The 17553-nt window shown below is 40.2% G+C and overlaps 1 protein-coding gene across 2 annotated transcripts in view; it reads left to right on the forward strand.

The window, feature by feature from the left end:
- Positions 1-8: 8 nt before the first annotated feature.
- Positions 9-17553, forward strand: part of LOC104122319 (TCDD inducible poly(ADP-ribose) polymerase) — a 42273-nt gene continuing 24728 nt past the window's right edge. The window contains exons 1-3 of one of the 2 annotated variants that reach the window (XM_035889985.1): positions 9-91; positions 790-935; positions 2892-2970. In XM_035889985.1, the coding sequence (XP_035745878.1) occupies positions 2950-2970 (21 nt within the window). In that variant the 5' untranslated portion in view covers positions 9-91; positions 790-935; positions 2892-2949. The remainder of the gene's footprint in view (positions 92-789; positions 936-2891; positions 2971-17553) is intronic. The other variant, XM_009634426.2, reaches the window with a different exon arrangement.

Genomic DNA, 17553 nt, shown 5'->3' on the forward strand with positions numbered 1-17553 from the left:
CGCGGGGAAGGAGCGAGGCACCACCGGCAGTCGGCGTGTTTCCCCTTAGATTTTTCTTACCGGGAAGAAAACTCCAGCTCCCGCAGAATTGGTGCGATTGTTGGCATCTTGTTCTTTCTTAACGCGTTCCAGTCGAGTTATACATCTGTTGTTTTAACTTTACGAAGTGGCCCCCAATCTCTCCCTCCCTCCCCAGCTTGGGATGCTGATGAAAGTGGTCCCACAGTTTTGTTTTTTTTTTTTTTTTTTTAAGAGTCCATCTGCAGTTGGTGATAACCGCATGTGGGAGCCTGCAGAAATCTGGGGGATGAACAGTAATGTCTTGCTTGAAAGCACGGAGGGATTCCAGCTGTGGTACAGCTGTAGGGATGTCCTGATGGCCTGGGGTGACTAGCACTCTTTGTCTCCTGGGACAGCATTTTTTTTCCTTAATATTTGAAATGTTTTTTGAGGAAACTATTCAACAAAGTGTGTATCTTTTAAAAATGTAATTAAAAGTCATTCTTCCCACTTACTTCCACCCAATTACTAATATTCTTTGCTTGCAAGAAAAGAGATGAGGTGCATGCAATAAGGAAATGCTAGCTGGAAATGAAGTTAAATTTATAGGATCAAAAATAACAATTCATTACGATAGAGTTTTATAAGATGTTTAAGTGCAGTAGGACTCTGCTGTTTAACCTTGTAATAAATTTCCAAGACCAAACTGAGAGTGGATTTTCATGATTCAAAATGTATTGAACGTAGTGTGCTAGCAGAATGGTATCGCTAATGTCGTATTATCTACAGGCAGCTATGGAAGTTACGAGTTTGCTGGCAAGACCTTCCTTCTTGGCTTGGAAACACGTCCACAGCAGGCATTCCCAAGCTGGGGTAGCCAATGCATCAGCCGATCAAATGAAGTGTGGGAGCTCTGAGTACCAGCAGAAACACCCGTGAGTACTGATCAATCACAGCAGCGGCAGCCGAACCTGCGTGCCACAGCTGGGGACCCAGCCTTCCCCCCTCATCCACCCCTTGCTCCTCATCACGCGGGCAGTGATACCCGCCCGTGTTCAGGAGTAATGCCACAGGTCACCTACCAGTGATGGGTATTCCATTCCTGGGAATCCTGTGTCCTTTGGGATTCATAATGGGCAGGTGGTGCGTGTCTCCCCGTGGCTACAGTTAACCAGCATCTCTGGCTTTCTTCCACCTAGCTATTAACTGGGGCATTGTCCTTCATAGATGCCTTTAATGCCGTTGAGCAGCTGGTGATGGCTTCCACACCTAATCAGATTATAATATTATTTGAGCTGTATTTTCTCCATTTATAAATACTTCCGTGGCTGTCTTAAAATGTAAAAGAAAAAAAAAAAAAATTTGTTTTAAAATAATAAGGAGCTTGACTTTTTTAATGAAATCATTTCCTCTGTGGAAATTATTGAGACCATCAGAGATGTTTTAGTGGATTGTTATTTCAAGATCTTTAAGCACCTAAAGATGCATGCATAGATTTCACTGGAATTGCAAAATTGCCTGACTTTAATAGGTTCTTTTTTATGAGTATCTGTTATATGAAACACGTGGCTACCTCTTTCTTCTAATGTCTCTGTTCCTTGTGCCCTGCATCTCAGGCTTATATTAACCTGTTCTGAAATGGCTTGGGTTGTTTCTGGCTTCCACTGGTGGGAAATGCTGTTTGCCCGCTAGGTGGCATTCTGAAATCTGTGCTGAGGATGGCACTCCAACAGGAGTGGAGATCAGTCTTGGCTTCTTTGTATAACATGTTAAAACTAGATGCGTAATACCACTATTTGGTCAATGTTGCCAATCATGAGAATTTTCTTATTAAAGAATATTGTCAGAGTCATATGAAGTAGTTGGAAGCTGTGGCAAAGATTAAGATTGTTTCAAGATTCAGATGTAATCAATCTCTGACTTCCTTCTTGCATCTGGGTAAATTTGTTTTGTGTTGTGGTGGAATGTAGTTAAGTCTAACTTTTTGTTCTTGGTTTGGGTTTACATGGGAAGGATGCTGTCGTTTTGGGACACAATCTGCCTGGTGACTATCTGTCTCTCCATTAAGATGAAGTATGACATTGTTTTAGGCAGTGAAATGATGAATGATTTTCTTGAAAAAACAAATGAGCACTTTGCTTTTTTAAAAATCCTGGCACTGGCAAACTGTAGCTTTAAGCAGAACACTGCATATAATAAAACTGTCACTGAAGCTTCATACTCACTTTAAATATGTCATAGTTGCTTTCCCAAAAGTAAATTGGGCCACCGATTTCTGTCAAAACAATTCAAGTTTTTGTTTAAGTGCCTAAATCTGCATTGTGCTGACTGCATCTTGTCTGAATCCTCATTTGGAAGCTGTTGGGAACATAAGGCATCAAAATCAGAGGAACAATGGCTCCATGACCCAAAATCAAAAGTTCTCCTGATAACAGAACTATTAATGCTGTTATCTTCGTAACTTACAAAGTATGTTTCTTTCTAAAGCACAGAAGCAGCGATAAAAATTCTGGAAATACATGGATTATCTTTACTGCTCTCATTTTTTTCTCTAAATCTCTAAGCAGGATCAAGTTGAAAATTTTAAATGAGGGCAGTGGTTTTCCCAGCAGGGCTTGTTTTGTCACTTATCTGTGTGAAGTACAGACTCCAAAACACGCTTGTGTCGGATTGGAAGGTAGAATCTCCCAAGACAGGTGATTAACAGTAAATAAGTCTGCTCTTTAGCAAAGTTTTATTTGTCATCTTCTGTGCTAAGATGAATCTTAATGTCCCAAGGTCTAAGAATGTTTTCATTAATATGACTATCTTACCAACCCCCCCTCCCCAAACCCCTAATGAATCCATAACTTATTACTAGGTTGGTTAATTTGTGCCATCTCTTCCTTTAGGTGTCGAAATCCTAAAAGAATCCCTAATGTGCAGAAAAGGAAATTCCTGTAAGACAGCATGGACAGGGAGCAACCTCAGGTGGGTCAAGAACAGAACCAGTAAGCTGTTGTGGTGGTTCTTTCTGTCACCATTAACGGCCCCAGGAATAGGTTCCCTAGGACTGAAGACTCCTTGTAGCTCCAGTAGCAAAGAGCAATACAATGACATGGAGTTGCTGTGGCCCAATAACGGTTCCTTTTCTCCCCTGTGTCTCCAACAGGTCAGTGCAGGAATACCCAAGGCGTAACTGATGTCTGGACTGCATGTGGGGTGGGAGGAGTTGGGCATTCCTAAGGTGATGCCAGAGATTATGTAGCTGTACTTGTGTAGCCAACAGTCTTGAACATCTTGATTATTATTGGTCATTCGTTAGTAACTTTCTGAACATTTGTTTATTCCTCTCTCTCTCAGTCTTTTTGTTTATGCATTCCACCGAATTAGTATATTACAGAATCTTGTGTAGCAGTTCTTTCAAACTACCTTTGCTGTGTTTCTTCACATTGCGTACAGTGACCCTTCTGTCAGATTCTGATTACGCTTGCCCGGCTATGCCTACCTGTACCCTTGGAACACCCAGAGTTTGTTTCTGTGAGTGAGACTTCTCAACAATATTGAAAATTCTGTATCGCTTTGAGCTATAGTTCTTTCTTGGCATAGCTCTGCTGAAAAGATTACAAGCTCTTACAGCTTGATGGGTTGTACAGTCCTTCTAACCTAGTTTAAAGGTTCTGATGACTGGTTTTTAGCTTGCAAAACCTGTGAAAAAAGTCTCTTGAGATTAATACCTTGTGTATGAACAGACCAAATGGGGCCATTTTTTGCTGTCATCTAGTGTTTAATATTAGGACATTCTAGTATTTCTTATGGCTAAGTGAATTGCTCTGTCATTAGTTACTGTGATAGCTGACATTTTGTTTAACAGAAGAATTCTTAAAAACCTTCAGACAAAAACGTGTCTTTTTCAGGCTAGTGATCAGGATCATGTTCCAACAGTAACAGTTGTATCAAAAAGAAATACTGACTGGTGAGAATCCTCTCTGAGTCCCACAGAAAATAATATTTGTGATTAAAATACATGTCACCCCAGTGGTGATAATAGCTGATCTCTGTGTAAAGTAATGTAGAACATTGTGTGCTGTGTGGAATTACAGTGCACACCCTTAGTATATCTATAACAAAACAAATGTTCTCAACATGGACTTTGATACACCCTCTCTGTTCTTTGCTTTTATAACATTAGTTTGTCAGAGTAAATCTTCAGAGATACATTTAAGAGATACCTGATATTTTAAAATTGTTTATTTCAGCCGGTTATAGAATGTAAGACAGCAATGAGTCCAGCTGTCTTTCAGAAAAGGAGAGTCTCATTTCTTTGATGTCATCTCAAATGCTTGCACGTGGTTTTTTCAATAGTACCAGTGGTGTATATTCTGTTATACTTGGGGGTGTGTATGTTTTTCTCTCTTTAATTTAGTCTGAAAAGCATATTGTGCCTTCGGCCTTGTGTCGGTGTTTACCCTGGATTTGATGTTGCACTGTGGAGTTGAAGCATCTGTGCAGTCTCTTGCATCTTTTTCAGTTCATTATCTATATGCTAGTACTATATGGATTTTAGTTTAAGTCATAGCACAGCCAGAAGAATGATCCCACTCGTATGAAAATACCTTTTTATTTTCCATATGCAACTACATTGCGAGCCTACATCCAAAGCTAAAGCATAAACTTGGCTGACCTTGCAGCTGTTAATTTTGCTGCCTACTTACGAAGCATTCTGATTTTGTTTGCTTCTCTTAAAGGGGTTCTATTAAGCACAGAAACAATATTTATTATTTGCTTTTGGTAACCATTTCACTGCCAAGTCCTCTGGGGGTGATCACTTCCTGTTGCCCTTATTTAATTGTTCTAGCTGAACCATTTAACTTCACATGTGGAAGACCTGAGTCTACTCTGTTTTAAGTAATTCACTGAAATTGAGAACATTTCCTAGTAGTGTAGATACAGCCTAAAAAGTTTGTGACTGAGACTTAATCTTGCAGCTGTCTATTGCGATTCTCAGGGGAAATTGTGTATTCTTCTCATTATGGCTAGAAGAAAATCTGGATGGATTTCTCTCCATGTTTCCTCTTGCATCCCCCCATCCTCCCCAACACTTATTAGTTGGGAAATAAACTCCACAGTTTTGAAAACTGCTAGGTTTTCACATTCACATCTAAATCTAAATTCAAACTGACTTTCTCAATGGTATGTGTTCCAGAGTCAGTGGACTAAACTATGTCCAAGAATTAAATTAGAGCAAAGCAAAAGCTTCGCTATAGTTAAGATTGAAAACCCCCTCTTTGTTCAAAATTGAACTCTTCTAATATTCTGAAATCCCCATGTTTACTTGGATGTATTGAAATTTATCATGCAGTGAGGGATTAGTGTTGGAGCTTTGGATCAGCTGCTAGGGCATTGTTGAAATACAAAAGAAAAGCCTTCTTTGAATAAACATGCATGACGTTCCTAAACTGAGTGGCTTCTGCTATCTTTGTGTGAAATAGGTGGATGAGCTTTCCAATTCGTCTGTGTGCTGTGCTTTTTTTGAAGCATTCTGTGATGTCTGAGGTTTAAAATTGGAGACGTAATCTGGCTGTATTATTTTTCAGCCAAATCTATTCCTCGATGTGGTTTAGAATGTAGCCCCTAAAAGAGCACGGGTAGGGGTGGGGTGTAGTTTGGGGGTTGGAATGGCACTGTCTTGAACCAGTGTTGTTTCCAGACAGTTTTGAGAGGGTAGCTTTCTTATCTGGGTATGAATTTGGGAAGAATCTGTGACTCTGTAAGGGGAGGAGAATGTCTGAATTACTCTTCTCTGTGTTAGGAAAAGGGAAGATAGTTGCAATAATCATTGAGGTGAGCAAAGTAGAGTACATTATCCAGTGCTGTTGCTTCATGAGCTGTTCTCTTTTACCTTCTGAGGATATTGCATTGAAATAGTGGATTGCTATGCTCACCTTTAATTTCTGAAAGCTGGAGCTTGCTGGATTTCTGTGACACTTGCTGTATCTGAAGGGAGCTCAGTGTAGCATATGTGACCCATTTTTGGTGTCTTGAAATGATCTCATCTGCTCCAGTTTCTTTCTTCAGCATTTTTTTAAGTTTTGGTTGATAGGTTCTTCCGCATGTAGACCAAATGAATGAAATAATATCTATAAATAGATTCTTGGGGGGCTGGTTTGCTCAGCATTTATCCCAAATAGAGTATGGAACTGACTGCGCTTTCTAAAAGCAGTATCAAATGCAATATTTGGAAAATAACTAAACTCTGCAGGTAAGAATGAACCTAATACTCACTACTTGGGACATCTGTTGCTTTGAGATCTGAAGGCATATCCCCCAGATAATCCAAATAAAAGCTTCTGAAAGCAGGAAATGCAAAATTATGGTGGTTTATTTCATCCTTTTGCATATCTCTCACTTTTTATTTGGGTTAAGCACAAAATCCCATTTTGGGTCCTGTGGAGGTTTGTGCAGACTGACGCTGTGCATGTACACTTTCCAGCCAGGTGTGATCTGAGGACGGCAGTCATGCCATTTGTGGTGTGGAGGCCAGTGAGGAACAGTAACTTTCACCTGCTAGGAGGACTCTTGATGGTTGTGCCACCTATCATGGGGGTACTGTAAGCTTTCTTACAAGTCCCACTGGCCTTTTATAATGTGGTGGAGAAATACAAGGTGACAGTAAGCCTGGAAGCTATTTCATTAATGCTTCTGCGCAAGGGCTGCACTAGAAGAGACTGAGGAAATTGAATGAATGAGCCTTTAATGTAAGCAAACCTACCAAATTGTGTTTTGTGTAAGTGGAAGACAATTGGTAGGCAGGATGATAGCAAAATAAGCTAAGGGTGTGACTTGAGGTGATGAAGCGCTGATGTACGGCCCAGGTTTGTTGCTGCCTGTTGGGCCCATTGATTTAGTTGCTGCCTGTGATTATATGTTCAGTCAGAAAGGATGCCAAGCAATCAGAAACAATCATTTTAATGTGGGATATTCACCTTTTGTGTTTTTAACAGCAAGCAGATTATAAGCAGTTCATATGTAGTCCCCACACTAGGGGGTGATATCAAGTTAATTGCAGTGGGATTGTGCTGGTCTAATTCAGTAGTCTGAATCCCTGTTAGTGGGAGGAAGTCAGCCAGATGGGATTTCTGAGTCTGAAATGTGTCATCCTGGCACCCACCCACCCACTACTGCTCCATCTTTTAGCAGTGTGGGAGGATCTCATGGTGGTTGGTGTCACTTTCCACCTGTGAGTTATCTCTGGGGTTTCCCGCTGCTGCAGCCTTGAGTTTGGTAAATGTCTTCTGGATCTTAGCCATAGGAAAATTTTAGCCTATAATGTGTGGTCAGAAGAGTTGGCCATCTATGTGGCTCCTAAAATGCTAATATCTAAAGTAAGAGGAATGAAATAGAAACTCAAGTATCATGTGAAGAATGTTTGGCTGAGTGGATAAAAAGGGGTGTTTCTGACTATTTTATCTTTTGAATGGTTATTTGTAATCATATGTGATGCAGACTAGCCTTGGAGATCGCAAACATTTGAACTCATCATGGTAATACCCATTTCACTGTAATGGTCTGTACAGAATGAAGTTCATGGAATCATTTAGGTTGGAAAAGACCTTTAAGATCATAAAGTCCAAGTGCTAACCTGGCACTGCCAAGTCCACCACTAAACCACGTCCCTAAGCACCACATCTACATTTCTTTTAAATACCTCTAGGGATGGGGACTCAACCACTTCCATGAGCAGCCCGTTCCAGTGCTTGACAACATTTTTGGTGAAGAAATTTTTCCTAATATCCAACCTAAACCTCCCCTGGCACAACTGGAGGCCATTTCTTCTTGTCTTATCGCTTTCCTCTTCTCCTATTGCTTGGGAGAAGAGACCGACACCCAACTTGCTACAGCCTCCTTTCAGGCAGTTGTAGAGAGTGATAAGGTCTCCCCTCAGCCTCCTTTACTCTGGACTAAACAACCCCAGGTCCCTCAGCTGCTCGTCTTAGGCCTTGTGCTCCAGACCCCTCACCAGCTTTGTTGCCCTTTTCTGGACACGTTCCAGCACCTCAATGTCTTTCTTGTAGTGAGGGGCCCAAAACTGAACACAGTATTTGAGGTGCAGCCTCACGAGTTCTGAGTACAGGGGGATGATTGCTTCCTTAATCCTGCTGGCCACACTATTTCTGATACAAGCCAGGATGCTGTTGGCCCTCTTGGCCACGTGGGCACACTGCTGGCGCATACTTAGCTGCTGTTGACCAACACCCCCAGGTCCTTTTCTGCTGGGCAGCTCTCCAGCCACTCTTCTCCAAGCTTGTAGCGTTGCATGGGGTTGTTGTGACCCAAGTGTAGGACAGGGCACTTGGCCTTGTTAAGCCTCATGCAATTGGCCTTGGCCCATCCATCCAGCCTGTCCAGATCCCTCTGCAGAGCCTTCCTACCCTCAAGCAGATCAACACTCCCACCCAACTTGGTGCTGTCTGCCAACTTACTGAGGATAAATTACTCAATCCCCTCATCCAGATCATTGATAAAGGTGTTAAACAGAACTGGCCCCAGTACTGAGCCCTGGGGAACACCACTTGTGACCGGCCACCACTGGATTTAACTCCATTCACCACAACTCTTTGGGCCCAGCCATCCAGCCAATTTTTTACCCAGCATAGAGTATGCCTGTTCAAGCCATAGGAATCATATCCAGCCGGCTTTACAACTTTAGGTAATGGCTGAGCTCAGGTATACTTAATAAAAAGTCTCAAGATAAGAAGAAAGACAGTTAATACTAATACTGAAGATTCTGTAGGAGTCAGGCTGGGTGTAGCAGTGCTAGCACTGAGAAGGGCATCACTTCCTAGCTGGGACAGAAAGCTCTCACAGGGTATCTGTCGTGAGGAAGGTATGTGCAGGTGTGCTCTGCAGCAGCAGCTGCGTTGAATCCAGGGACTTGGATGTGGAGCTAGACCTGATGAGTAGGACAGGAGCCAGGCTAACTACGGACAGCCACTCAGGTGTCTGCAGTGGTCTAGTTCTTTTCCAGGTTGGATCTACTGAGCTTAATGTAATAAAGTCCATGCTATGGGAAAGCAGTTCAAAACTTCTGTAGCGCATCTGTGTGGAACTGCTCTTAGCAGCAGTAAAGCTACGTGCACGTGGTGATCCTGAGCATGGTGCAGATTTGACCTAGCTCTGGGCAGAATTGATTTAGGTTCATTTATTTCATGCTGTATTGGTACAGATTGGAAATTAATCCATCCACAGAAAACAGAATTAGCTTTGTGTGTTTCCTAGCTATCCAATCATGGTTAGACTCAACCTGGACCTATATATTAGAGGAAATTCTTCCAAGTTACCTTTTTTTCCTAATTTAAAAAACTTTAGGAAATGTAAAAGAAAAAAAATCTTTATGAACAGAATTACTATAGCAAGGCAGTATTCTATACCCTTCTGGAATGCTGAATTCAGCAACACACAGATTGCTGAATTCTAGAAATAAAGCATTTGTAGTATACTCCTACTCAATAATTCTTCCATAAAGAAATAGTCTTTCAAATGCATATTCTCATTCTAAAACGTAGAACGGAGTATCTCTCCTACTCATAGTCACTTAGGCTATTTCAGACAAAGAACATCTGATGAATATAGCAATCATTTTGCTGTTTTCTGCGTATTATCTAATGATGTGGTTTTATTTATGTGTTCTGCAGACTGTATCCATCCAGCTGCTCACAGTATCCACAGCAGGGAGGCTTTGGGAGTCAACACTGAGACAAGCTGTAAGCCATGCAGTACTGAAGGAAGACATGCAGGATTTCTAAAGCAATGTGTGCGTCTCTTCTAGTTGGTTGCTTATACATATGTATTAGGCAAAATGAAGGACTCAACCCGTTTTCTTCCAGATGGTTTTTTGTCATTAATCAGGGTTAGAAGTTTACTGTGTTCCTACAGCTGATCTAGAACTATGCCTAGCCCATGGGATGCACATGATATGTTTGTGAATAATTTCCATTATTATTGCCATTTTCATGAGCACAATTAAGTCTGAGCATTTGAACATTAACAATATTTCCTGAGCTTCAGATATTTATTCTTCATCTCCTGCATCTTAGAATAAAAATGTTTTGCTGAATTTAGCGTTAATTTCTTCCTTTCACTTATTTTCTTTTGAATTTAAGATGTGAAGGCTGCTATTTTCCTCCTTGCTGTTTGTATCATGCAGAGCTTGGAAGAAAGGGCAGTAAAATTTATAACTCTCCGTTTTATATTGTAAGGTTTGACCTTTTCAAGGGATGTCTACAGAGATCTTCATTCACGCCTTCAACTTTTCGAGGGTGTTGCAGGTCTTTGTAGAATCACTGTTTTACTGGGTAACTAAAGCTCTAATGAAGTTTTGCTATAGTGAGCAGCTCTTAGCTTTTTTTTTTTTTCAGACGTAAAATACTACAGTACTGTTACCTTCCAGGTGTCCCTTTATAATTTGTTGGAATTTTTGTTGAAGATGGACATTATTTGCATATAAATAGTAAACTACCTGTCTGTTAGATAGAACTAGCTGTTAATTTTAGAACTGTCAGAACTTTAGTTGGCCAACACCACATTATAAAGGAACATTCCCATACTGTTTAGTTTAAATAGGAGTCAGCCTAAAGGAGTAAAAACAAAGCACTGCCATCCACACATTACTACTTACCTTGTGGCAGGATCCATGTGTTCCAGAATCATCAGCATTTTAGAATTAACCTTCAAAAAAATCTCAAAAGTTACATAGTATTACATGAATCAGTTTGTACTGCTCATATTACTTAAGGATGGATGATGAGTGTTGCTCTGGCCTAACTCTACGTGGCTTATATTGATTTCAGAGACTCCCACAAGAGGGTGCACCAGTTCAACAAAATGCCATATAAACCAAATGAGCATGTCCCCATTGTGGGTGTATTTTCTATCATCTTATGTATTAACTCATTATCTAAATCAACTTCAAAATTGGATGGATGCTTTAATCAGTTTAATGTCCCAGAGCATCTCTCTGGTCTGTAACAGATGCATGAATGGATACATGACACTTTGCAGGTGAGCAAGTCAGGAAGTTTAATTTTGAACAAGAGGCAGTTTCCAGAAATCCTCTTCACACTGATGACTGTCTTCAGACTCCAGTCACAAAACACTATTTAGACTTTTGGGGTTTTTTTTAGTTTACTGAAATGTGTTACCTGTTCCTAATTTATGCCTGATGCCCTCAAATGCTCACTACGTGCATTTTAAGAAGAAGGTATTGGGATTTGGATTTGGTTTGGGTTTTTTTTAGTTTTGAAGCATCATTAACTTTCCTCTCAAACTAGTACAACACTGGATAGTACAGCTGCAGAAGAAAATTCCATCTAGAAAGATGACTTCTTGAGAGACTGCTGGCCTGAGTATGACTGATACAGGTTTTTTCTGTTTCTATTTTGTGATAAAATTACTTCTTGTTTCATAAGATAGATGGGAAGTCAGTAATGCTTCAGCTTAAGTTGTATAATGTTGCTGTACTGATATGATAAAAGCATTGAAGTGTTTGGCTGCACGTGTAGGCCAAAGTTCTAGGTCCATTCCTCTAAGACTGCAGTCCTAGGGTAGTAAGGTATCTCTGCAGAAATTACTAAGTCTAACACATTTTCCAGGAAAAAGGCCTGGTTTTGAATCATGCATTCCCTGTCCAAATATATGAATCATAAATCACTTACAGAGATGAGACTATCTGATAATAACTAGAAGTGTGGTGATATTCATGTGTGTAATACATGATCTTTTTTCTGAGAAATTCTGTTTTCACCAAACTTTCAGGTTTTATTAAATAAGAGAAACAGAATGGTGTGCATTTAAAACCTTTAATAACTAGTAGAAGATATTAAAAGGTGAATTTGAGACCAAGGAAATTATTATTTCTTTTTGTTACTGCTGGCCCCAAATGTTTAAGCTGCATCTGGATTCAAAAGGTTTTATTTACCAATATTGATGAATTGGAACTACTCTAGTTTTGATACTTTTGAGCAGTGTAAAAGAGAATATGGGGGTTTACTAAAAAAATCACCACCACACAGTGAATATGTCATTTAACTAGCAAGAAGATTTTTATTTTAAAGACTATAAACTACCCATCTTCTATTTACACCAGTTCTAGATTATCGTGTGTAAGCAGATAAGGGTGGGTTTTTTGGTTTGTTGTTTTTTTTACTTGCTTGTGGATAGTACCAGAATAATAATCTGTGTTTATATTTTTCTTAAAAACTCTGGTTTTAGGTCATTGCTGTCCCCCAAAGAGCCAAATACACCTACCAGTCAGATAAGCAATACTGCTTAGCTAAGACTCCTGGCTGTATCTGATAGCAGCAGGGCACATGGAAGCATAGTAATTACTGTAGTTATTTACTTACTGATCATCTTGCTCTGAATATAATGGCATTTTCAGAAGCAATTCTTCATTCTGACAGTATGTGGAAGTCAGCCATTTTTAAAAACTTAGATACATGACACAGATGCCCCCTCTGTGCCCCCCAGCAAAGCAGGGTCCCAGCTTCTTTTCTAGGTGGTAGCGTGTAGCATTTGCCACTCCCAGGAGGACTGCCTTCTGACCTGAAGTTAGATGTACCAGCGTGGCCAAAGTTTGGTCAATGCTGAGCATTTCCAGTGGAGGGAGACTTTAATTAAATAGAAAATTTCATCTCAGCATGTTTGGACCTTGAAATTTCTGCCCTCTTAATCTTCAGGAGAGAACAAAGCGAGATGTAGCCCACGAGGTGTCACTCCAGGAAAGGCTACCCAAATATAGGTGTTGAGTAAATCTTTGCTGTCCTCCTCTCTCTTCCTTTTCATTAGTGAAAACTGGCTTGCATTATTTCACCTTCATATAAACACAGCAAGCACTTTCTTCACTTCTGAAAAAAAACCAATCAAAATTACTAGTCTTAGTATTAAGAGGAAGGATAGAAATATGCACAGAAAATAAAAATTATAAATATTTAATTATGCAACTCATAAGGGAGGAAAAAATCTATATATAATAGGTTGACACATTATGAAAAATGGACTATTGCAGAAGTCTAACAGGTATGGAAGAGTTAGCACATCTTGATAACAGGGTGAACTGATCAAAGATTCTCTTTTGCCATCTGTTAACTTTTAAAAAATGTCTGCATCATTGACATTTCTTTTCCCTTGGTGCTTACCTAACCTGACTTGCTGGCACATGTCCATGTCAGAACGGGGGTAGGGCTTGAAACATTATTTGCAAGTGATTAGCATTTGTCATCAAGTATTGGTATGGAAAAGAACCATCTCTTTGGTTAATTTCAAGGCATTACAGTAAAAATTAACTACATAGATGAATTCCTGAGTTTCATATCGATTTCTGTAATAAATGTACATCTCTTGTTCAGTACTGTAGAACATTCATAGATTGATTGTTTTTCCACTGCTAAATCAAAGTCAGAAGTTTAGTATTTTTACTCAAATAAAGGTGGTATAACTTTGCAGTCTGTTTCCTACTGCAAATAATAATGATTCAGTAGCTTACGAATAACAACTTTCATTCCTTTTTCTGATTTTCAGCATTCGTGTCTGCTGCAACATAGCAAAGAAAGAGGCATTTGTATGTTCTCTTTGACTTTGAAGTGCTAAATGGTTGATTCAATGTGTCGAGTGCTGTTGTGTGATTCAAGGGACCTGTGTCCTCTTCCCATTGCTACTGATTTGTTGCTTAACCTTGGATATGTCTCATTTCTTTATTTTTGCTTAACTGTTATAGCAGACAATTAAGATGAAGAAAATATGTAATATAATTATATTCATAAGAAAAAAAAAAAGCCTGGAACTGTAGATTTCAGTATTTTATGTAGTAATAATATATATTGATTTCTTTGCTTGTAAGTAGTGGAAAATCCAGTGCGAAAAAGCAATTTAAATAAAAAATGTAAAATGTTATGTAGTGATTGATGAAATCGGAGATTAGAGAACTTCTTGGAGGAAACTCTCATACCACTGAAGTCAACTTCATTCTTTTCTTGATTTGCTGTGTAAAGTGAGGTAGATTATTTTAGACATACAGGATATAAGCACATTGGGAACAGTAGCACTGAGATTCCTCACAAGAGGAATTTTTTTTATGCCTTAAAATCAATACTGACCACCTAAGAACAGTGTTACATGTAATCTCAAAATAAGTTAACTTCCAACCAATATAACTTTCTGAAAGCAAGAGCTTCCGTCATGCAACTTCCATGTTGACTAGCAAGATTTTTGAATGATAGCGGTGGTTTCGTGATTATCATACTATCAATTAAATGAATTATCGTACTATCAATGAAAAGTAGGCTTGCAGTACTGATGGTTTGGTATGATGACCTTGAATCATTTTTTCTGGAAAGGCTGACTTAGATACTATGGAAAGGTGTGTGCCACATAACATCCTGCCTTTTCTTTTCAGTATTTTCAATGCTTACCTGTTCCATAATTGAGAAAATGAAAATGTAAGCATGTTAAGTTTTGGACAGTTGACTGAACTAGATAGTGCAGTTAAGAAAGATATCTTGAAGGCAGGGAAGTATTTTTAGTTTCATTAACAACTTTTCCTGGTTACAAAGAATCAGGAGAAAAAGGTTTTAAAACATGTTCGTCTATATACCGCATTGTTTTTCATAGAATCATAGAATCATTTGGTTTGAAAAGACCTTTAGGATCATCAAGTCCAACCATAGTCAAACCACAACGTCCCCAAAACCGCATCTGCAGGGGGCTGTAATCTTTAATGAGAGGACTTCCCCACACCCACTGCTAGCCACTGCCAAAAGGTTTTCCCTCTGATTTGATGGCAGATCTTTTACCATAGGTCAGTTTTACCGTTATGTGATAAGAACCATAGCTTTTTCCCCATGTGTTGCGGTAAGCAGGCACACCTACCATCACCATGGCCCTCTTTTTTTTTTTTTTTTTTTTTTTTTCTCCCCTTGAAAAATAAGTTGATGGTAGTTTCTCGCTGTTTCTTCCACGATGTGTACCTTAAAGGGAGTGCTTCATTACAGCAGCCTAGCAAAGGTCATGAAGAGGCAGTTTGCAAGGTAAAGGCATCCTGAGAACATGTGAAATACAGCTGTGGAAACGGTTATAGACTTTGATTTCTGGGTCTCTATAGTAATTGGCTTATATTGGAACCTTCTTACCATCGCCTGATCTTAAAATAGTGGTGTATACCACTCTTAAACTTATTGGGAGGGGAAAAGTCATGGAAGGCAGAGAATGTGGAGTCTAACGGCTTGCTTTTCTGCTGGATTATCTGGCAGAAATATACTTAGCTAAAATAAGAGCTTGTGGCTGTGACTGTGCCTCTCCCTTCTCCTTCTTGCTGGAAATGGAGAGAGCAAGAGTCTATGCAAGATAGACATGGGAGTTAATGGCTTCAGAGGAACTGAGAAGATGCCACGCGCCTTTTGTGTGCTGCCTTGCTCCCCAGCCTCCTTCCAGTTCCTACCACCGCTTGCTGATTTCACTTCATGTAGAACATCAGAAAAGGACAGCTAACCTTCCTGTAATGGCATGTGTTTTAAGAAGTTAAGAATGTTCATTGTGCAAGTATTGAGGTAGAAAAGGAGGTCTTGTTTTTGTAACTAGAAAAAAATGTGTTGGAGCCCGAGAACTTTTTTTTTTTAGCATGGACATTTAAGTCAAAGACATTTCCCTTCTTTCATCAGCAAATAAGTGAAGTGTGCATACTGATTATTCCATTATTTGCAAGTCAGAATTGTAAATTACTGCATTCACTCTGATGCAGTTTACCATCTGAAAGAAATAATTAAAGCTTGCTTTCTCTTGCTTAAGATTTAAACGTGTATTTAAAAATGAGATCATACTTTCATGGTGGTCATAGTTTCTTTATATATTTGTGTGGGGCAGCCTCAGAAGTGGGTGTATGATCTGCTGGTGTGCCGTGATGTATTTCCTTTAATTATACATTTGTTTTGAGAAAGATGCTTATTCCAGGCCTCCTTCTTTCCTCAGTTACATCCTTACAATCCCACTGCAGTGGGAGTCGTGCGTACTTGAGCGTGTAGTTCAGCCATATGTGCTACTTATTTATATCTCATGCATGAAATGAGCTATTCCAAACAGATAATTTCTGTTCTGGTAATAGAAGATAAATGCAAGTGTGCGTACAGCTCTTTCTCACTAAATGAGGATATGACACATTGCCAGTCACCGTGCTTGGTAAAGCTCTTGTTTTGTCGAGTCCAGACAGAGTGCAAGGCTGTGCCTGTCTGATGTTTCAGACACTCAAGAATTCAATTAATTTGCAGATGCTAATTTGTTTTCAGCTCCTGTAGATACAGATGCCTTCTTTACTCAGGCTCTGTTGTGTCATTCTGTAAGAAGTCAGCTCCAACTTCATGAAGCTCAATTTTTGTAATTTGTTTGTAGAAATGCCGTATTCTCCCTGCATTATAAACGCAGCTGTGCAGCATTTTCAAAATGCACTGTAAAGCTTATGTCATCTTAAAATGACAGTTTCTTTCCAGATGCCTGTATTCTCTGTAATCATAATTTCATAAAATCACTGAGGATTTGTATACATAAGGAATGAAAGACTGGCTTTATTTAAAAAGAAAACAATAACACAAATAATATATTAGGTGTTCCATCAACATAGATTTTACCTTCGGAAGTTATTTACCTCTTTAGAAGTTATTTTATCTGGCCAAGTTAGTGTTGCAGATGCACTTCGTGCTGGCGGTATCGAGTCCGAGCGAATCGATGGACGTGTCCGACTGAAATGTACCGCAGCAACACAAGCGTGTGATTCACCAGGGAGGCGTCCCAGGCTGTCACACCAGCCGCTGAACTAACCCGTCGTGCTCTCACACACGCACCGCCAGAAGATGACAGCACGCTAATGGCTTTGGGACAAAAGAAAGATGAATTCCACTTACAAAATACGCCATGTAAATAAATAGTAACTTACTGTAATTAACTACGTTTGCTGTACTTCATGCTTTTTCAGTGTCTCACGGGCAGGAGCGAGTACAGGGCCAAATCCATGCGAGAAGGGGGCTGAGCTCGTGCCGTGTAGGTACAGAAAATGAGTCATGGTGACTTTGTGCCAGGATGGGGCCCTGTTTGCTTCTTAGTCATTAATTAGTGTTCTTTGAGTAACCTACACTGTGCAATTCGGAACCGTTGGGAAGTGGGGCGGGCTGCCTTTGGCTTTCGTGAGGACTGTTTCTTCCGAGGCGCTGCGTGACTCGCAAGCGGCGAGGGCTGGCGGCCTCGCGTGTTCTCGGAAGCGGCCTGCTCCTCGCGTGCGAGCAGACACGCACGCGCGGCCGCGCGCCGTCCTTGCCCGATTGCTGGTGGGTTTTTTGGCCTGAGGAAATCCTCCTTGCAGCCCCGGGCCGGTTAGACGCCGGGGCTCCCAAGGTTTGCAGAGGTCAAACTAAACGCTCCGTGCGTGGTAAATCAAACGCCGAGGAGTTTCTTGCCCCTTTGCTGTCGGGAATGACCTGGGCACCGCGTGTTCCCTGGCGTCACGGGTGAGGTGCGGGTTCAGTGCGGGGGCTT

The sequence above is a fragment of the Egretta garzetta genome, unplaced genomic scaffold (genome assembly GCF_000687185.1).
Source record: "Egretta garzetta isolate BGI_Z169 unplaced genomic scaffold, ASM68718v1 scaffold172, whole genome shotgun sequence".
In the NCBI taxonomy this organism is placed as follows: Eukaryota; Metazoa; Chordata; class Aves; order Pelecaniformes; family Ardeidae; genus Egretta; species Egretta garzetta.